At 43.2% G+C, this 21,830-nt stretch overlaps 2 protein-coding genes across 12 annotated transcripts in view; one reads left to right on the forward strand and one right to left on the reverse strand.

The window, feature by feature from the left end:
• Nucleotides 1-10,409, reverse strand: part of CLIP2 (CAP-Gly domain containing linker protein 2) — a 103,319-nt gene extending 92,910 nt beyond the window's left edge. Inside the window, exons 1-3 of one of the 10 annotated variants that reach the window (XM_039562648.1) lie at nucleotides 10,323-10,409; nucleotides 5,874-9,205; nucleotides 4,703-4,844 (exon numbers count right to left, since the gene is read on the reverse strand). The gene's annotated coding sequence lies outside the window, so the exon portion shown is untranslated. Of the gene's footprint in view, nucleotides 1-4,702; nucleotides 4,845-5,873; nucleotides 9,784-10,109; nucleotides 10,199-10,322 lie in introns of those variants that run through there. The other 9 variants (XM_039562647.1, XM_039562650.1, XM_010402543.3 and 6 more) reach the window with 9 other exon arrangements.
• RFC2 (replication factor C subunit 2) lies at nucleotides 10,266-18,768 on the forward strand. Of its 2 annotated transcripts, none has more exons than XM_039562657.1 (11): nucleotides 10,266-10,475; nucleotides 11,558-11,627; nucleotides 12,441-12,482; nucleotides 12,880-12,986; nucleotides 14,131-14,232; nucleotides 15,000-15,100; nucleotides 15,759-15,916; nucleotides 16,279-16,344; nucleotides 16,800-16,880; nucleotides 17,207-17,320; nucleotides 17,977-18,184. In XM_039562657.1, the coding sequence occupies exons 1-11, from the start codon at nucleotides 10,366-10,368 to the stop codon at nucleotides 18,085-18,087; spliced, it is 1,062 nt and encodes a 353-aa protein (XP_039418591.1). In that variant the 5' UTR covers nucleotides 10,266-10,365; the 3' UTR covers nucleotides 18,088-18,184. The 2 variants fall into 2 exon arrangements, with proteins under 2 accessions (XP_039418591.1, XP_039418592.1); XM_039562658.1 differs by lacking the exon at nucleotides 17,977-18,184 and adding an exon at nucleotides 18,215-18,768 and having other exon boundaries at nucleotides 10,316-10,475.
• Nucleotides 18,769-21,830: the final 3,062 nt, after the last annotated feature.

Below are 21,830 nucleotides of genomic sequence, written 5' to 3' on the forward strand. Positions count from 1 at the left end.
CCACTCACAGTTAAGATTCTGGCTGATAATCTGTACAATCAATGCCATTTTCAAAGCTGCTATAGATCCATTTTACAAAAAAGATTGTGTGTGCAGCTCTGCACTTCTCTATTCCATTCCAACAAGTTTCCTACAGTGAAGGAACTCAGTGCAGGTGGCACCTGTGTTCAGCTGTATCACCCATCAACAGGAGATGAACCCCTGGAAGACAGAGAAAGCAACAGCTCAATCCCAGCTCACATTCACCCTAGTGACAATATGTATTTTTTGTGACTTTTCAGCATCTTTATCACCTTATGTCACGGCATTTTAGGAGGTTTTAAAATATGAATTCACTGATCAGACAAAAAGGGATGTCTCTAAAGAACAGTGTAGTCACAGAGGACGTAGAGCACACAGTTTATACAGCTCTACTGCTTGGGAAGCACCTAGCCTGATTAAGAATCCTCCTCTAGTGCAGCAATAAACCATGTTTTACATTAATAACAACTGAAATACTGAGCAAATGTCTTGAACAAGTAAGTTTGTTTAATTTAACAGAGAAGGGAATGAAATAACCAATCAATCACCAAATAACCATTCTACAGGTGGGGGGAAATGCATTTCATGTTTAGGGAATAAAAGTAATATTTTTCAACATCTAAGACCTTTTTCTGAGCTATTGGTCAACTTGTATTTAACCAAACCTATACCGTGTCACACACAAATACCCTCCATGTCCAAACATGTAAATACATGCACAGAGACATGCTTATTAATATGCATAAACCCTGCACAAATGTAATTGTGTATGTCATTAAAGGAGGAAGTCAAATGTGCACAATATAGGCAATAAAGGCCACATTGTAATGCCAAACCTCTCTCTTCTTGGGCAAGGCATTTCAAGCTTTCCTGGTTTAGTTTTGCCACATGCATATTGGCAGCATCTTTTTTCCAGCAAATGTGCAGCCTGGATGAAAGAGGTTTTTAGCCATTCAGGTAAAGATTCTATCAAAATGTCACTGGCAAGCATACATGCAGAACTGGAAAGCTAAATCTCAGAAGAGACTTGAAAACAATTATGAAAATATATCTACCACATTGAGCTGTTCTTAGCTGATATGAGTACTGAATTCAGGGACTGCCTTAGGAGAACTACTGAGGAGGATCCAGAAATGGTGTGGGAATCAGTCTCTAATCTCAGCTCTGGTACCAGTATAACAGTGAAAAGAAATACCTGCATGGAAAGATTTGCTTGGCAGCCTGGAAATTTCCAGGACAAATGATGTTTAGGGGATAATAGCTCCTAAAACCCAGAAGAAAACCCCCCATAGTAAATACTTTTGGTATTTACTCATATGTGTAAGAAAGTAGTATTTGACATCCCTTCACTTCATCCATTAAGTCTTCAAAGTAAGAGCACAGTAACCAACAGGGTAAACGTAATTGTTTAATATTATTGTTTGCATATCCTATTAAATCTGAATAAAGTGCCAAGACAAGAGGAGCTGCAAGAAAAATTAAGCTAATGCAAAAGAATCCTGATAAACTCTTGAAACGGACAGAAAAATCAAGGTGTGATTCAGCTGTGACAAGGGATTGTATAACTCTACATTCATCTGGACAAATAATAAAATAATAAGAAAAAAAAAGGTGGGGAAAAGACTGAAAACCAAGCATTAGCCATGTTCTGAGAAAAAGACAATAAAACATTTCAGTTCAAACTGAAATGCTTTAATTCCTCAGTTACAAACTGCTTGAAATAAGATATTTCAAAGTCAACTGTTCCTTAGTATTGGCTCCAGAAAGTATAGCTCACACTGTAAACAGTCACTGGACTAAACCCTCAAACCCTTTCCTCTATCCTCTGTTCTCCTTGCCAGTGAGGGCAGAGGCATCAGCAACCACAGCAATAAAAAGCACTGGCAGTGGTTTCCTCCCTTCATGGCTCCAGGAGAACAGCTCATATTTTATTCAGGAAAAGCGAGGCCTCTGGAGGTCTAAGCAAAAAAACCAGGAAGTAAGTATTTCTTGGGGACAGTTGGTCACAGGCTGGCAAGTGTCCAGGACATCAAGAAGGAGGGGCAGGGGTGCAGGATAGAAGCATGAAAGCTGCTTTCCTTCCAGCCTTCCTGCCATGGTAGGAAGGAGCATCACAAAGGGCAAACTGTACCCGGAATGTCTGCATGGTGATCCAGAGCAGGAAGGAACAAACTCAGGTGGTGTCCTGCAGTGGGGTCCTGCAGGGAGTCACTGCCTTAGAGGGGGAATCCAAGATGTGCAGTCAGGATGGAGGCATTACAGGATGGGATCCCTCCAAGGTTTAGTTGGGAGAGCTTAATATTTACCCCAGCCACTTGCATAAGCTCTTGCTTTGAGTTCTCTGGGTAATTCCTCTCCCCACTTTGCCACACTTCTCTCATGTCCCAAAATTACATCACTCTAAAGATTGTTTTGCAAGTGCCTTCAGAACAGGACCACACCTGAGCCCAGAATAAGCACTTTCATGGGAAAAGAGATCTCTTCCCAGATAGCCAGACAGCCCTCTTCCATTGTGCCCCCAATAACAGACCACCCTTAAACAATCCTCTGCAGTGCTTTGATTTCCTGAGAAGACAACATGAAGGTGCAGATGTCATTGGTCATCTCTAGTTGCGTGCAGAGGAACAACCATCAGTCCCTCACAGCTCAAACCGAACACCCAGCACGGGCTGTGCCTCCCCTCAGGAGCCTTTCCATCAGCACTGACTGGCTCTGAACTTTAATTATTTTGCACAGGACACTGAAATAAGAACTTTCTGAGAAGCTTGAACTCCTCCTCATGAATTCTGGAATCTTCAGGGAAAGAAAGACTCTACCTGTTACTTTCTGACAGACTTCCTAAAAGAGGACACATGCAGACGAGTTATCTCTTGAAAATTACAGAAGAAATGTAGTATTTTACATTAACATTCCTCCTTCATCGCTTTAGTTACTGCCTAATGGATATTAGCCCTCAGAATACCTCCCCTGTAGGGCTGAGCAAATGAGAAACAAGTCATAGCAGAGCAGTCAGAATGAAAGGAAGGGGAAAAACCAACGCAATAAAAACCCCCACACATGAGGAGAAGCAGAAAAATGCACCCTGGGATGCAGCAGCCAACATTCATTTAATAATGTCAACATTTGAGATGCATGGCTTTCCTGGGTAGCAGCAAAATATATGGATTAATAATGACACGTGGTGTGATCAGATAAAAAGTAAATTTATATTTAAAGTGCTCTTTATGGTAAGGGGGTAAGAGGAGGAAGAAATAATTCTCTATCAGTGCAAGCATCACCTAAGCTTACTGTTGCACATAGAAATTTTAAAAACAACAAAAAGCCCTAAGAAACCACCCTTAAATTAAATCAACTATCCATATGTACAAAATGGTTTCATACTTCTCCAAGCCAATTGCAACAGAATCTTTTTAGCCTGTGACTTGCAGCATCAAAGCTCTGCAAACAACCAAGGACGCTGAATCAGTGCATCTTCTGTGCAACCCAAACAGTCTGAGGTGCTGTGAGTGCATGGAACAAAGGAGACTGATACAAGGATTTCCCTTCCTGCTACAGTTAAAGCTGCTTTGAGGAAGTACAGGTTAAAAAACACAAAAGAAAGATATGTAAGTTAATGTTTAATTGATCAGGTTAACTCTATTACCATTAAAGCAAGATTTACTGATACTAGATAGGCAATCTGTCTCATTGGGTTCTTACACAGTGGGTAAATGCAACAGTGAAGTGAAAAATGACTGCTGCTTCAATGGAGCCCTCCCAGTATTAGAATTTAGTGCCCTTTCCTGTTGTGTTTATGTTTTAGAGGAAACCACCACCTTACAGTAGGTCAGCAGAAAGAGCAACCAAGCTGCAGGGAAATCAGGCATTTTCAGGAAAGTGACTAAACATCAGGAGGTTATCCAACCTGTGTTCAAACCTGCAGATGAGTCCCACTTACTCTATAAGGCACGCTCTGACAGGATTTGTTCACTTGGAAGTGGCACAGCCCAAGTGACTAATGCAAGAAAGAGAAACTTCTTCTCCTCTCCCCTATTTTTCAGACTTCTGTGATAACTGGAAACAATAAACAACAAATGTCCTAAATTGAAAGATATAGTGAACCTAATTAAGGTTTAATTTAGGGAAGCAGCCTTAAATTTAGGGAGTTAACCCAGGTGGAGGAGAGACTGGATTGCAGGGCTAATAAACAAAGGCTTACCTGCACAGGAATGTCCTGTCACAGCTCCTTTGAAAGAGGCTGCCTGGAGCCCTGGAGCCAACTCTACCTGTGCAGTGCCAGCTCATGCAGCACCTGGGTTTTGCTGGACTTCAACCCCATAAACCAGAATACATCTTCACCCAGTAACATAGGACTGTGTCCTTTCATGTCAGACTAAGGAAGGGTTCACAAGCAATTTTCTCCTCTGACAATCAACTGCATGTTTTGGTATTTGGCTCTAGACTTACTAGACCAAGTCATCATTTCAATCGCAAATTGATATGCAGCCACTAAAACGAACCTTAAGAGTACAAGTCCTGGTTTTTATTCCTGATCTAGGCAAAACCACATCAAACATTTGGAGTAAAAAAATCACCTATGCACACAGAGATCCAAAGAGAATAACTCCTTTTTTATTTTTGTCAGATTTTTCTCACGTCTTCTATCATGAGCACTCTAAACCAAACCAGACTTGACCCTTACCGTAACCTTTTGCTGAATTCCTCCTTTATGCTTTAGGAACTTGATGGCTTGAAACACAGCAGCTCTTCCTTCTGATATTTCTAAATCTATGCTCTGCAGACTTGAATGAATCCAAGAGTTCCACAGCCTAGTAAGTCCTGGACTGTCAATAAACAACAACATTATGGCATTTCCATCTGTGACATGTACAAAATGAATGCAGATCAATGTTAAGATTTACTCTGTTGCATTCAGCCAAACAAAGTCTCTGATCAAGTTTTGCCCAGCATTTAAGAGACTAGATACAGCTGAAATGGGTTGCATAATGTCATGCAGTACCAATTAGGGGCAGTCAGTGAAGAATGTTCCCAGACTGCTGATGCAAGGAATGAGCACAAGAAAGTACAAATGCTGGATGCACTCTGGCAGTATTGTGCTGTATCGTGGCTGCATGGTGTCTGACCAAAAGTCAAGCAATACTGTAACGTTAAAAAGTACAATCCACTTTATATCAAACTTGTTGCAAATTTCTTTTGACGGTTCTGATAAACATAAATCAAGCCAGTCCACATTCTCATTTTTATGGGAAACATAGACCAAGTGTTACATCTGAAAACACAAAGAGAGTGGCACACTGGTAAAAGAATGGATCAACCCAGATTGTCTACCTCCATTTCAAACTCTTGGATTGTACCGTTCATCAGAGCCCCCGAATCACTCCAGTGGTTCTGCACCAGCTTGGGGCTGAGTCTTTAAGCAGAAAGCTCACAGAGCCATTAGATTCTTTCTTCGTCATCAAGATCCTTTCCCCTACACAAGGGAGTCCCAGCAAGCACTTGCTCTGCAGGATGCTCTTTGCAACATCTATGTTTAGCAGTAAGTCATGCACAGAATCACTTTCTCAGCTTCCTCAATGAAAAGCTAGAGGCTGTGTCCTCCCTGGAAGCAAACAGAACCCTGCTACAGTCTAATGGTGACGTAAGACCCTGACACGGAGGAGAAAAGGTGGTGCTCCATACCAGCCCCAGCTGCAGGTGCAAACAGACAAGTGCACCCAGGGAGGCTGCACAAGAAAAGCATGGCAAGCACAAAGGATCATTCCCCTCTCCTACACTTTCAGCTTCATCAACCATGTTAGGAGCCAACAGCTGCATTTTGGCATCTAGGAAAAATGTAGGTGTAGAGAATTTACCTGGTTTTGCAGACAAAACAGGAATTCTAAGAGAAAGTCAATTCTCTTGGATGTCCCAGGTGACCTGTGTGGCTTTAACCCAGGCGTCCATACTCCCTCTACTGACTGAAGCTGTAACCACGCGGCTGGACTTGGGCTGGACATCCGTTGCTCTCTATTATGTGCTTAAAGAAGAAAGGAAATTTCAGTCACATTTTCAGTCTTAAGCATCCAAAGGGCAGGAGAGTAGGACTGGCTAGTCACTGCTGCTGCATCCTTTTCTTGTAACCTAGTGTAAAGCTCTGACAAATGCCTCAACACATGCAGAAAAATAATGATAAAGCTTCTCTGGCTTAAAATGGCACTTAAAACCCATTCTTTTAAGTATTTTCAGATGCTTGTAGAAAAGAATTTTAAATACATGCAACTTTAGAGTCTCCCAGTAGCAATCAGCTGACCTTGATCTTTCCAGCTGCTCTGTCACCACAACCTGTGCCTTGCCTCACTTTCAGCACTGAATTTCTTAACTGCAGATGTTGGTGGCATGCTGCTTAAAATTTTGTGTGGTAGCATTAAAAAAAAAGATTTAAAGTTACTTAATGAAAATGCAAAAATATGAGATGAGATGAGATGCTGCAAATAAAAGTGCTCAGGTAACAGTGTGGGCAGGTGTCATGCTGTATTTACCCAGTGTGTTCTGGTGAGCTGCTGTTGCTGTGCAGCTCTTGGAGATGCTCACAAGAGTAAGGATGAGGCAGTGGATGGAGAAATACACAGGGATATGGCTGTGTGCTGGTGAAGAGGAAATGTGGGACCTCAGCCATTACACTTAGCAAGAAATTTTAAAGGGTACCTTTAAAATTAGCTCAGCACAGCTGTATCCCCAAGCCAATTCTATGGATAAACATATGAAGAATGGACAGGGCTTGTGATGCTACAAAACAAGGACAAGTTAATACCTGCATACTTACAGCATCATTCCATTTTGCTCTAGAGCTCAAGCACAGCAGCTCTGCAGGAATCAGGGCCCCTGTCAGTCTGGGTGCAGACGTGTCAGGCCGAGGAAACCTCCTGATTCGGTGATGCCCTATTTCATGAAGCACCAGCCCAGCCTCCCTTCTAACAGCCCCATCATTACTTTCACTCCCACTATTTGTTCTAGCTCTGCTCTCTGCCTTAAGCCTCACTGAGCACAAGATAAAATGGTTGGTAGCATGAGAATTCATTCCACTGTCTCCAGCCTAGCTGTGTGAAAGAGAGAGAGCACAGAGAGAGAATAGCCTGCAAGGGGACTGCAGACTCCACGCGTCCCTGGCAGCGAGGCCATCTGTGCTTCATGACCTACTTGTGGCTGTGAAACAGCAGCAGGCTGCAGCTGGAGCCAAAGCTTTAGCTGCAGTGGTGGGGCCAGCGATGGACAGCTCAAGGAACCCTGCACTTCTCTTAATACTGCAATTTCAGACCTCAGCCCCTGGTCTTCTAGACCTGCAGGATAACATGCATGTGTGTTAGCCCTAACAGTAACAGTAAGCTGAACTCACAGATTTAACCTAAAAGCAAAACAACCTTGAATAGAAAACCATTCTGCCCTCCCTCCCCAAACCACTGCATATAAGAAATTTTTATATATAATATACAGATCCATACTTTTTGCTAACAATTGCCTGAAGTTAGTTTCCTCTCATGCATTATTTCTATTGCTTTCTGGGTTTTACACCTCACATCACCCTCGTTCTTGCTTTTCACTGTCTTCAACTACTGTGTCACTTTTAGTGTTTTCACTAATTTCAATTTGTTGTTCAAACTCCAAACAAGCCACCCTCACTTTCACCAACCATAGCATGCAAAGCAGCAATTCTTTTGCCACGACTTCTGCATTTACCCAATTCTCCGAGGAAACGTGTTGTGCTAAGCTTTAGTTTCCCTGTGGGGACTAGAGCTTGAGCCCTTGACTTAGAGCTGGTCTGAGAAGAGCTTCCATATGATCTTTAGAAGACCTGTTCCCTACACCTCAAGAATCTAAAGCTGGGACTTCCTTGCTGCTGGGCTGACAAGATCATGATTTATTTCTCTGAAGGGGATCCCCACTACTAGTAATAGATGTTGTTTGAATACACTGAAGAGGAACACTCCAATTGCTGAATAAACCATTAGCAAAAAGCCTTTGTCGGTACTCTATACTGATTACAAGTACTTAGTAAACTTTTCTATACATCTTTTGGGGTATGAGCGAGAAGGATCTGAAAGAATAATCTTAAATTCAGGATTATTCTCCTTTCAGGATAACACAGTACATCTGCGTACATGTGTATTTAGGCATTGCTGATGACACATCAAAAGTTCTGCTATTTCAGCATTGAATTTGGAATTCATTTCACCCTGGATGTATCCTGTGATCTCAACTGTCAGACTACAATAAGAACAGCTCGGATCTTGGGACATGACGGGTTTTAAAACTTTCAGCTCACATTTGCCTCTCCACCTGCCACATATCCCTATCAATACTGTTTTATGCCTTAATAAATACTTGTTCTGTGTTTGATAAACCACTGTGAGAAGCTCCTGCCTACACTTGGGCCGCAGCACTTTAGGAGACCATGCTCAAAACTACATTTATTTCAACTGTTAGCCGAAACATCACAAAATCTGTCATCAGGCTCTCTGCAATGGTTGTTATCATTAGCCTTTCTTATTGTCCTTTGAGTGCTTATCAGCAGCAATCCTACACATAAGAGTAGGAGAATTAATGCTAGCCAGGAAAATGATATCTTATCTGGAAACTGGTACTTCCTAAGAGCAGAACTACTGTTTAATTTGGCAAGAAACCAAAGCGTATCCAGGGTGCTGCATGACAGGCTGTTATGACCAACAGTGCTGCAGTATTTCACTGTCTCATGTTGGATTCTGATGAGCACTGCAGAAAATTAAATCTAAAGACAAGAGTAAAAGAGTGAATTTGAGTGTCACAGGAACAAACAGCCTGAATACAAAAAAAAAAAGCTAACTCTCACCCCCATATGCCATATAATTATTTAATTATCTACTTTACCTCCAAAGGAGGCAGTTAATCCACTGTTGATGTTAACTCAGCCAGGCACATGAGGGCTGCAGAACACTTCCAATTTTACCTTTACCCTTACATAACACTTATCCTACAACCACTGGGACCCACTACAGCTATTAATAAAAACAACATGCAAAACAAGATTAAAGCACTTACCACCTACATAAAAAGTCAGATATTAGACGGCACTTTGCAAAACAGGAACTTCACCCTCCAGAGTTTCAGAGCCTTAGGAGAAACTCAGCAAACTCCATCACTGTCAGGCCATAGGCAGAACCAGTTTTACAGGCTGAAGGCAAATGCTCATATGTCAACCTCAAAATACCAATAACAGGTACTGACAGTAACACTGGAATACAGATGTTGTACTTGTTGACAAGTAAGATGAGGTTACTCCGTCACTGCTCACACTGAGCTTCAAATAAGGTCAGTTGTGAGTTCCTGCCTCACACCAATCTTAAATTAGAAACACTTCCCAAGGAATCAGGGCCCAGACTGAAGGACAGATGCTCTGCTCACTGAGCTAACACAAATGTCATTAATTACGTGGAGCATAAACAGAGCTGAAAGATGTACCAAGGCTCCAGTAACTACTGAGGTTGAAAATGAGTACTGATTTCCAAATTCTAATGCTATGGATACAACAACCCAGTTCTCTGTCAGGGGCTGGTAGCATGTAGGGGCACCAATAAGCTTGGTACCATAACACTTCATCAAAATTATCAATTAATAAAAAAAATTAGTCTTGACTTAGGTGGATGAGCCACCTTGACTTAACCTGGAAAAGAACATTTAGAATCATAGAATCACAGAAGGGTTTGGGTTGGAAAAGATCTTAAAAGCTCATTTCATTCCACCCTCTGCCATGGGGACACCTTCCACTAGACAAGATTGCTCCAAGCCCATCCAATCTGCCCTTGAGCACTTCCAGGGACAGGGCAGCCAGAGCTTTCCTGGTCAACCTGTATACATTGTACGTGTTCAATAAATAGAGCCAAAATCACCCCCCCCCCCCAACGTAACTGCTTACAATATTTTGCAATGCATCTTGTATTGTTTTCATTTTAAGGGGGGAAAATAGCGGTAGATAGAAGAAACAAAGTTTTAGACCCCTGAAATGCAAACATGTTACTATCTTAACACGCAGTAGGGTAAGAAGCCCAGCGAGTCCAAATAGCCGAGCACAAGCTCACCCAGCCGAGTTGCGAGCGGCCTCCCCCCACCAACAGTCCTTCCTCGGCATAGCCCAGCCCGGCCCCACCACCACAGGCCGCGGCTGCCGCCTCCCCCGCCCCACCGAGCAGCCACAGGAGCAGGCAGCCGGCCGGAGAGCGCCCACCCCGCTGCCTCCGCCGGCCCGCCCCGGAGGCGGGCCCGCCAACACGGCCCCCCCCCGCTTCCCTCACAGCGGCGGCGGGGAGACGGGCCGGGAGCGCCAACTGCGCCGCCATGGAGGTGGATGTGGCGGAGGACGAGAAGGCCGGGCCGTCGGCAGGCGAGAAGCGGGGATCCGCTGAGCCCGCGCCCATCGGCGGCAGCGGCCACTACGAGCTGCCCTGGTGAGCAGGGGCAGCGGGCGAGGGACTGCGGCCGCCCTGAGGCGCCATGAAGGCCCGCCGCAGGGAGCGGGGCGGGACGAAGCGCGGGGCGGGCGGGCGGTGATTGGTGCAGAGCGCGGAGGCGGGCAGGGCTGTGGGCGCCATGGCCCGCGAGGGGAGCGCGGGCCCGCGCTGCTGGCGGGAAGGAAGCGGCTGTGGCGGCCGCGGGGATCGTGGCGGCCGCGCCCGGCCACGGCCAGACCCGCGTGTTCAAGGCCGTCCCCCGATGCCTGCCGGGGTGCAAGAGCTCAGTCTGGCTCGGAACCGGGGACTCTGCCTGCGCCCTGTGACCTGCCCGGTCTGTTGCCGGGGCTGGGAAGGCAGGAATCACAGAATCACAGAATGGTTTGGATTGGAAGGCACCTTAAAGGCCGTGTTGTTCCAGCCTCCTGCCACGGGCAGAGACACTTTCCACTAGACCAGGTTGCTCCAAGCCCCAGCCTGGCCTTGAACACTTCCAGAAATCAATAGTGAAGAAAATCCCATTGTTTTCCTTTGTAACCCAGAGAAAAGTCAGCCCTGCACTGTATGGACTACGGGAGAGCACGCAGGGTGGCTTCTCCCCTCAGGCTGAGGCACTGAATTCCTGTTTGAGCATTTTTTTCCCTCCTTTTTCTTTTTTATACCAATGGAATAAATTTTTATACCATCTGTCCTTCAGTCGGGGCCCTGATTCCTTGGGAAGTGTTTCTTTCAGGGTGCTACAGCTCTGGCTGCCCCATCCCTGGAAGTGCTCAAGGCCAGGCTGGACCTGAAGCAGCCTGGTCTCGTGGAAGGTGTCCCTGCCCATGACAGGAGGCTCCAGTGAGATGGCCTTTAAGGTCCTTTCCAAGCCAAACCATTCTGGGATTCTTTGAGTGAATGATTAGTTTTGTGGAATGCTGTGCTTAGCAGTGAGGGAGACCCTGCAGCACTTGCACTGAAGACATGTCCAGTCATCTTTGTCCCATGCTCTCTTAACATAATCCTCCTTGTCCATCACTCTAAAGCACTATTAAAGCGTTATTAGATGTGGTGAAGTGTGTGGAGTTTTACTTTTACAGGGTGGAAAAATACAGACCCATGAAACTGTCTGAAATAGTTGGAAATGAAGATACTGTGAGCAGATTGGAGGTGTGTAGCTGTCCCTGTATCTTTTTTCTTTATTTCTATATATCTATATTTCTTCATAGATCCACAGACCAGTAAAAACACTGTTGTATTTTACATACATACTTGAGTACGTGTAAGAAAGCTTCCTGATTTACTTAAAAAATTCCAAGTTTTACATAATATTTGAGTGGTGTGTTAAGGAAATATGCCTTTTTCAATTGGAATGTTTAAATTGGCTATTTGATACAGTTTAGATAATTTGTAGCTGTTATAATAATATTGTTTCAATTAATAAACATAATTCATATAACAACAGAAAGAAACATAATTTTTTATTTTTTTTAAAGAAACGTTTGCTGTATCAATTCTTCCCTGAAATTGTCAAAGGCAATGTTGGATGGGGCTTGGAGCAACCTGGTCTAGTGGAAGATGTCCCTGTCCATGGCAGGGGATTGGAATGAGATGGGCTTTAAGGTCCTTTCCAATTCCAGCTATTCCAGGATTCTATAATTCTATGACAAATTAATCTGTGAACACAGTATTTGTTAACAGAAAGATTATACTAGCAAGTGTATAATTAAAACAGATGCAAAGGAAAGGTAAGAGTGCTAAAGACCTGTGGCATTAAGTCCTTTTAAATATTTCCATATTATTCTAGGGGCTGATTTCTAACAGTTCAGTTAAAAAAAACCAAACATATAAAAGCACCAAGGTTCAAAAAATGGAAACAGGAGGGGAAAAAAAGCATGTTTCTGATGCTTAAAATAGAACAGAATTGAAACTGCTTGTTCATGTTATTTTCTTACATAATTTCTTATTATCATTCTTTCTTAGGTCTTTGCAAAAGAGGGAAATGTACCAAATATTATAATTGCTGTGAGTATTGCTGTGTTATTCTGTATTTCAGTGTTAGTCCTTGATTTGAAATCTAGCCAGGATGGCCTCCCAGTACAGATCAGCTTTGTGCCTGAGTGTACTGGTGAGGGAGAGATATTGGTTGTGTGGTCTTGGAGCAATGTTCTTGGCAGAATACACAGAGAAACAAGTTTAACTCTGCCTCAGGTGCCTGCTGAAACACATCCTGTGCTTCTCCCTGCAGCATACGTCCTCTGTTAGGAGCAGAATCCTGAGCTCAGGCACAGCTTCCAGGCTGATGTTTTCTCTGCAGTTCCTCTGCTGCAGCCTTCTTTCATGACCGAGGAGATTTGTAGAGAGCACAGCTTAGACAATTGCATTAAACTTATCAGCAGTTGCTGCATTGTCACATTTTTAGGGCCCTCCAGGAACAGGTAAAACCACCAGTATCCTGTGCCTGGCTCGTGCTCTGCTTGGTCCTGCATTAAAGGATGCTGTTCTGGAGCTGAATGCCTCAAATGACAGGTGAGAATGAATAAATCTTACCAAATGTTTAATGAAAAAGCAAGTTTCCATTTCTGTTTTTAAACCCAGGCCAGTTTCATAGGCTTAATGCTATAGTAAAACCTCTAAGACTTATTTTAGTACAGTCTTTCCAATTAAAATTTAGGCAATCTTTGGTGTTCACCCATCAACACAGATATTATTTCCTGATGTTTTATAAACTTTATAGATACTTTCATTAATGAAAATATAAACAGGTAGAGTGCAGAATCCATAGTGGTACTTTTTTCTCAAATTTATTTGAAAGAGTTAAGCTTCCCACTGCATTCATGAGGATCCTAAGAATGAAATGTGAACAGGTTGTTTATACTGAAACTCTTCAGTGCTTAGAGGGAGAGAAATCAGGACTATAAGGGCAGTTGATTAAAATGTAGGATCAGGGTGTTAGATGTGTAGGGGACACTGACTGTACTCCAAGGATCTAATGGGCACTAGAGGCTGATTATGTTTCTCAGCACTAAGGGCTGATTACGTTTCCCAATTTCTGTTCAGACCCATCCTGAAGTATTCTGACATTTCCTGGTGGGTTGTCTGTGCACAATACCCTTCACCTACCTCTGTTAGTTATAGAAGAACTACAGAATCACAACATTCTTTTTCTAAACAGAACAAAAAAGTAAAATCCTTTCTTAATAAAAGTAGGTCTTTGCACTGACAGCCATGTTGTGCTGATATGATTCAGTCTATCCAGCTGTTTTTCTTAAACTCTTCTGAGATACAGCTGGGGCTGTGGATGGAGCTGCGGGAAGAACTGGCAGAGCAATCTTAAATGCTTCTGCTGTTATTTATTACCCTTTCCTTGTGCCAAACAAAGTCATTTTGTGGTGGTACTGCAAGTAAGGTTACTGATTTTGTGTATATTTGTGTTGCTACTGTTAAATTATTTTCTTCAAGACCCCCTAAAGCAAGGATTGTTGGTGTTTGAATCCGAATCAGTTGGACAGTGTGGCTTACAGCATGGTTCCATAGCAGTTGTACTGAAACAGCTGAAGGGGCAGGAACAAACAGTGGGAGAACCAGGAGCACTTCTGCTGTAGCTGCTGAAAAAAAATCTATTCTGTATTTTCACCCAACATATCATCAATCAATTGAATTATTGTTCCAGAGGCATTGATGTTGTAAGAAACAAAATCAAAATGTTTGCCCAGCAAAAGGTGACACTTCCAAAAGGTCGGCATAAAATAATCATCCTTGATGAAGCAGACAGGTATGTTGCTTTTCGTGACCTCAGCTACTGTGTGAAATGTGCCACATCTCTCCTGTCTGTAGAGCTCCAATCTTGGACAGTATTGAGTGTTTCTATCAAGCTGTTCAAAACAATTTGTTAGGAAATTAATATGGATTGAACAGTGTTTTTATGGGGGTACTCACAGCAAGCAGAGATTATTGCTTCAAAAGAGATGCTGAATATTGACGTGGAGTGCTCTGGATATGAAACAGCACCTTTCAGTTTGCTGGAAAGATGCCCCATCCCTGGAACTGTTCAAGGTCAGGTTGGATAGGGCTTAGAGCAACCTGGTCTAGTGGAAGGTGTCCCTATCCATGGCAGGGAGTTGGAACTGGATGAGCTTTAAGGTCCCTTCCAACCCAAACTATTCTGTGATTCTGTGATTCCTTCTCTTTGAAGAGTTTGGCTCATATAGAGAATTTCACTGGACGAAAATGGAACATTCTCCTCCTCCACCTTATGCAGGTGGTGTATTAATATTCTTAGCAGTGTTCTTCAGAGCATTAATGATTTCATTTTGCATGTTATGGATGTCAGTTTGCATGTTTTGGAGGTCTCAGTGACATTGCAGGGTTTGTTCACGTGACTAGAAAAATCTGCTTAGTTTATCAAACCAGAATATTAAGTCATTTACAAAGCACAGCTTAATATCAGTAAACTCTGAAGCTTGTATGAAAACAGTTCTTAGGCTGCACTTATGAGTGAGCAAAGGGCAAAATCTGTCCTAACTCCTTGTCTCCCTCCAGCATGACAGATGGAGCACAGCAAGCATTGAGAAGAACAATGGAAATTTATTCCAAAACAACACGCTTCGCACTTGCGTGCAATGCCTCTGACAAAATCATAGGTAAGTGCTGCTGGTTCCTGGGTGTTCTTGTCATATGTTCTCCATACTGTTGGCTAACTTCCAAGGCAGCTTCCAGAAATACCTTGGACCAGCTTGTTGCAAGAAAGCATGGTACTTCTGAAAAATCAAGCCACCTGTAGTTCAGCTGATAGGAGAGTTGATTTGTATAGTCAGAGAACCCTTTGAGCAGCCATTTTTAATGGATAGTGCCATATGTGACTGCAGAAGCTTTGGGCTTAATCTGCATCCCACTCTGCTACAGTTTAAGATGTTTGATGTATTGTTTACTGGGTACCCTTTTTGTCCTTTCTGAATCATAATCTTAAGTTTGCCTATAGGTGAACACATTCCAGACCTTTAGAGCTCCCTTGATAAAATAACGTGATAAACATCTATATTCAGAAATCCAGGAGAACAGAGGAAGCTGAGCTTTGTATATATTTCCACAAAACTGGAAAAACTCCAGTAGCACATTTGGGCTCAAGGGAAGGACCGTAACAATTGTATGTGCTTAAGGAGAGGCTGTGTTCTGCTTGGAGCTTACATACCAGTTTTCTTTACAAGATGTAAGAATTGTTGGAAACTGAAATGAAGACATGTTTCATTGTGGGGTTTTTTGAGAAAAAGGGAGAAGCTAATTACACATCTCTGTCCTCAGAACCTATACAGTCTCGGTGTGCAGTGCTGCGTTACACCAAGCTGACAGATGCACAAATCCTTGCCAGGCTACTGAAAATTGTTGAGAAAGAGGATGTATCATATACAGACGATGGACTAGAAGCCATAATCTTCACAGCCCAAGGTGATATGAGACAGGTAAGAGGAGAAAGACACTGAAACAAAGGCTTCTATTTAAAGCAAAAAACTTCTGAATTGCAGCTCTCAAGGATTTCTCTCTGGAGAGGTAAAGCAACGGGGATGTGACTTATGGCCCAAGAGTAACTAAACTATTTGGTTTTGTGAGGGCTTAAAATGCTTATTAAAAGTGAGTTGGTGGGAAGTGGATACCAAATTTGTGGGAGGAAATAAAGTCAGCAGAAATAGGTGATTTTTTTTCTGTTGTTTAATTGCAAACTGCTTATTTGGCATCATTTCCTGAAGTGCATTTCATCCTGGGGAGAGGAGTGAGAAGTAGAGCACTTCAGAAAATAAATAGTGTCTTATTTTTTCTTTCACAGGCATTAAACAACCTACAATCCACATACTCTGGATTTGGCTTTATAAACAGTGAAAATGTCTTTAAGGTCAGTAATAGCTGAAAACAGTTTTGCCAGAAGTTTAGCCCTATGGCTGTGTGAGATTCCATTGGACACATAAGCCTTTTTGCTAGTTTGCAGACAGCCCTGTGTATGTAGCAGTTACAGCATTAGACTTTAAAAAGCCCATATGCCTTTTGAAAAGATGTCCCTAATGGCACATCTGAGCCCCTGTGGCTTTGCAGCTCTCTCAAAGCACACAAATCACATAACTGCTGGGAAATTTCAGTGATAACTTGGGAACCTATACTTGGGTGTTCTCATTTCATGCTGTTGAGTCTGCCATGACAGACTATCTGAAAATTCAGATTACTTAAAATTTAGTCTGTATTATGGAATATTTCTGATTCAGTACTTCAACTCAGTGGAAGCTTGGTGAAAATACCAGAGGTTTAACACAAAGTCTTCTAATATTTTAAGTGTAATATTTCTCTTGGATACAGGTATGTGATGAGCCTCATCCTCTGCTTGTGAAGGAAATGATACAACACTGCATAAATGCAAATATTGATGAAGCATACAAGGTTGGTTTTCATGTCTTGTGTCAGTATAGAAAGACATTATTTCTCTACAAATTTTTTTGTTTGCTTTGAGGAATTCACAATGTGTGTTGTTTTTTAAGATAAGGGCAATACCACGTAGATGAACTAAATCCCTTTTGTGTGGGAGTTTGTTCAGATAAATAAGCCGACATGCAGAAAAGGAAGCTGTAGTGAAATTACTTGCTAGATGCTTGAGGTTAAATCAGCTGATAAATAGTACATGCAATTTCAGTTATATACAGCTGTTCCAAAAGTCAATATCTTGACTCACCTGGCAGATAAATGGGGGATTGTTCTTGCCTGCACAGATTCTTGCCCACCTGTGGCGACTTGGATACTCTCCAGAAGATGTCATTGGCAATATCTTCCGTGTGTGTAAAACCTTTCAAATGCCAGAATATCTGAAACTGGAATTTATCAAGGTTAGTACTAACCCAGCTCCTGATGGGAATCTTTTGGGCCTTTTCAAGAAGAGGATGTGATCGGGGGCAGCCTCAGGGGTTTCCATTTAAAATTTCTTGTATATTAGCATAAAGAAAGTGTTTCTTGACTCATTACAGCTTTCTTTCCCACTGCATCATCAGTTTGTCAGTAAGGGTCACTTGAAGTTTAGCATCTGAACATCCACAGAAGTGCCAGGGGGCACTTTAGTGATCAGCCAAAATTAATAGCAGATGTAATGCTGAATTTATTATTTGTACCAAAACCTCAAATAACTCCTTGAAAATGTTTATCAAGTGCATACTTGATTCTAGTCCAACAGATAGTAAAATATTAAATTATATTAACAGGCAGTTGACAAATGGTTAAGATGGTGATATGGAATCACTCTTCATATTTGAAACCTGTCCTCATATGTAGGCACCTTGCTTCTTACAAAGGAAGTGGGGGGGGAAAAAAGGCTTTGATTTTAAAAACAAAAGGCATTTTAGTTGGTTTAGAGTAGATACATTCTGTGAAGTTAGAGTGACTTGAAGCTGGTCTTTTAGCAGTAAGAGGTATGTTCTATTTAGTCATTAGTAAAATATACACAGACTGGGGGGGCAAACAGAAGACTTGACAATGTCTCTGTCACCAGGAAATCGGGTACACTCACATGAAGATAGCAGAAGGTGTGAACTCCCTTTTACAAATGGCTGGGCTGCTGGCCCGGCTGTGCCAGAAGACTGCAGCCCCTGCAGCCAGTTAGGCACCTCCTCGAGCCTGCTGAGAGGAAACCAGATTTTTTTGCAAAAATGATTCATGCTTTTTTATTTAGACCAATAAAGCTCTAAAATTTACTTTAACCTGTGAACTTTTATGTGTTTTATAACCAGGATAGAATGGAGGACTGTGACAGTCCAGAGCAGTAAGATCTTTCCAGTGCACTCAGCAAAACTGCTTATGTCCGTGGTACTGAGACCTAAGCAGGAGAAACGAAAATGGAACCCTGCTGTTAGGGATTACACTTCGAGCCTGGTCATCAGTGATCTTACCAAGACCAAGAAGGAATTTTTTTGCACAAAATACAGCATTAACTGAAGTTATAATTGAGATACATTGTGCAAGTGCCACTTTGTCCTGTGGGTAGGGAAGGTATGTTCACCAAACATACAGGAGAAATTTTACACATTTCTTAATGGTGCCACTATATTTTGGATATTCCTTCTGTAATCTTTAAAAATTTTACTAAATTCTGGGATGCTCTGCATGTGAGGTCCCTTTCCTGTCCTTGCTTGTCCAGGTTAGGTAATGGCATAGTTTCAGCCTGCCAAGAAGCTACAGAATCATGTTTTCCTGTCCAGTTTTGGAAACACCTTGCCAGTGTAGATGGGCAATTAAGTGTGAAATGCAGAGAGAAAGTAAATATAAATTGAATTTGACCACCTGATATGAGATGTGGGATTTGTGCCTCCAAGCAGATACATCTTAATATAATGAAGCCTGGTCTGGTTACAGCAGTCACACAAAAGAGCACAGAGTCACAAGTTGCTGGTGTTGCACTTCTGCCCATTTTGTTGATGATTTCCACCCCAAGTGTTCAGTTCCCTACTGCAGCTGTCTTGGTGCCAAACGGATCCTTCCTGGCAGCACTAATTGGCTTCAGCCTGGGGACTGGTCCTGCACTGAGGCAGGGGCTGGGCACACTCTCCCATTCTCTGACAAGCCAAAGGGGTCACAAGTTTCAGCACCAAGAGCTGGTGGCATCATGACTTTCCCCTCAAGTCTTCCTGCAGCTCCTCTGGCAGAGCCTGCAGACAAACTTTTGTGATTCAGTGTGCAGGAGAGCAAGGGTATTGGCAGCTAAAGTGCAGGGCATGCAGCAAACAGCTCTTGGAATAATGGATGTAGTGCTCAAAAGTACATTCTTCCTTCACTAGATATGTACTGCACTTAGGCTTTGGTTCCCAGCCAGTGACTATCAGCACAAACTCAATATTAAGTACACAATTAATAGTTTAATACTGGGGCTTGAGCTGCTGAGTCCTCTACAGACACAGCATCACAGCTTTCGTCCCCAAAAATTTAAATAAGGTTAATTTTCCTTTGACTGCACATCATAACCAGCCTACTCTGTCTCTGCTTTCTTGTTAAATGTGTTCGTTGCTCAATGGGGAAGGAAGAGGTGTTACCATGGATGTTTCATAAAGCAGCAAACACTGTATTAGGACGACTCAAGGCCAGTCCTCACCCTGTGGAATGTGCCTGCCTACAGTGGTGGTGCCAGTGGAAGGGTGAGGAACATGGAGGGTCATGGCTCCTGTTCCTACCTGGTTTCAGAGGGTTTCTTCTCAACTATATTCAGTAGCTGCATTTCACAGCTCCAGTTTGGAGCACTCTCCTCTGGGCTAATCATTTCCAGCTCTGTGGGGACATAATCACACTCACTTTTCTTTAGAAGAGGACTAGTATTGATCCCAGAGGCCACCAACACCTCCTACTCTCCAAAGGTGTTTGTTCCCCCTCTGAGTGCAGAGCTGCTGCTTCCCAGCACTTAGCACAGGCTCCCCAGCTCCATTTCAGAGCTGCACCAGCGGTGCCAGAACTACTTTTCTAAAGCATCTTAAATTGAAAACAGGAAGTGAATTTCTCACTTGACTGCCTACCTAATGTGAGGAGAAGGAGGTGGGCCCAGGGGAGATGTAAGTCTCCTTGTATTAGGTTTAAATGACACTGCGTCTAGCAATTCTGATTGAGCACCAGAAATCCTTGCAAACCTAAAGCCAATCCTGAAAGGACAGCGTGTCAGTGGACACACACATCCGTACTCACTCATGGCAAAGACAAACTGTGAGGTTGTTCAGAGCAAGACTAATAACAAACATTGATGAGAGCTCCTGAAACAGTCCCTGGATACCTTCCAGTGTAATGAGGTGACTGGCTGAGAAGTGCTCCAGAAGCTTTTACAAAGCTAAGGATGGATTTACCCCTCACTACAGCTGACTGCTCTGGAGAGCTGCAAAGGGAGATTTGCTCAGACACCCAGTAAGCAAAGGGAAAATTCTCCACATCCAGCTCTTGCCCTGCCTGCTTTGGCTCCACAACTTTCAAACTCAGACTTTGGCAATGGAGGAACCTTGTACCAAGAAAATCTAATTGGTGTAATCTGCCTCCCTGCTTAGTGAGGAGAGCAGTAAATCTTGTCTTTTCATGTTTTGACTGTGCACTGACCTAATGCTTAGAACTTTCTGGGAGGTCTCCAGCTGGATCTGTTGCTGTGTGCCAAGGATCTGTAACTGCTGCTAATCTCCTATTCATGAATGGCTCCCTTGATTGGGAGATGAATCACCAGTGGGTAAGATCATCAGACATCACTTGGAACAAGCTCACCCTTGCAGTGAACAATCCACAGTCTGCAGCACTTCATGGACAGCAGGAGCTTCTTCAGGTGCTGAGGATGAATCCCAGCAGTCTCATAGCCCTGTGAGGGCCAGGGACAATTTCAAGCACCCCTTACCTGCCTGGGAGCCTGTGCAGAGCCAGCACAGGCTGTCACTCTGTGCTTCTAGCTCACAGGGACCCTGCTGCCATGCACCTGTGCAGACATTTTGCAGAGCATTTGACCATCAGGAAACCTAAGGATGCGAGGAGAAGCTGGGCTGGGGTGAGCAGAAAACCAGGCTGTAGCTCCCTGCCTGTGTGCATCCCTGAAGTGCACTAGATTTTCTCTGTTGTAAAAGTCCTGTGGAAACTTGTAGCAATTGTAGGAGCCACTAGTAAACCTTCTCCTAAGCCAGCCTCCAACCCACCCAGTTTCAGCTACACCAACAGTGGGCACCTGTGGTCTCTGGGTGATTCTGCTGAAGTTAGAGCCAAGTCATTTGTAGCAGGAAGCGCCTGACATCCCTTCTCCCACTCCACGGCTCTCTAACCCTTAGCTCCCCTTCTCTGCTCGCTCACCGTGAGTGTGGGCTGTGTTCTTTCCTGAAACACAGTTTTCCAATCCGATTTTGAGGAAGAAGGCTTTTAAGGCATTTTCTCCCCATAAGATCCTGCACATTACTCCCATGTCACCTCAAGTCCTCCCATTTCTGTGTCACCTGACCATGAAGACATCTGTATAATTGCAAACCATAACAAAACGCCCCATTTTCTTTGGATGCTTTCAGTTTTAATAAATAAGTGTTCCAGAAGTGCCAGATCTGTGCATCAGGGCTCAGGAGATAGAGATTCTCTTTCTGGGATGATGTTCCTACAGCCATATTGAGGGACTGGTACAGTTTCTGAGGCTGGTGGCTGTGGATCTGACCCTCACAGTTGTTGCTGGTGCTTTGTATCATTATGAAACTGATACTGAAACATGAGGAAAACTGCTATAGACCAACACTGTGAATTACAAGCCATGGATAAGGCAGGCATTTAATCCTCTTTAGCTTTTGTGAACAGGTTGGAATCTCATTCAGCTCCAGACAACCACTGCTGTTATAAACACAACCTCTGTCTTGCCAGTTC

The sequence above is a fragment of the Corvus cornix genome, chromosome 19 (genome assembly GCF_000738735.6).
Source record: "Corvus cornix cornix isolate S_Up_H32 chromosome 19, ASM73873v5, whole genome shotgun sequence".
NCBI lineage: Eukaryota > Metazoa > Chordata > Aves > Passeriformes > Corvidae > Corvus > Corvus cornix.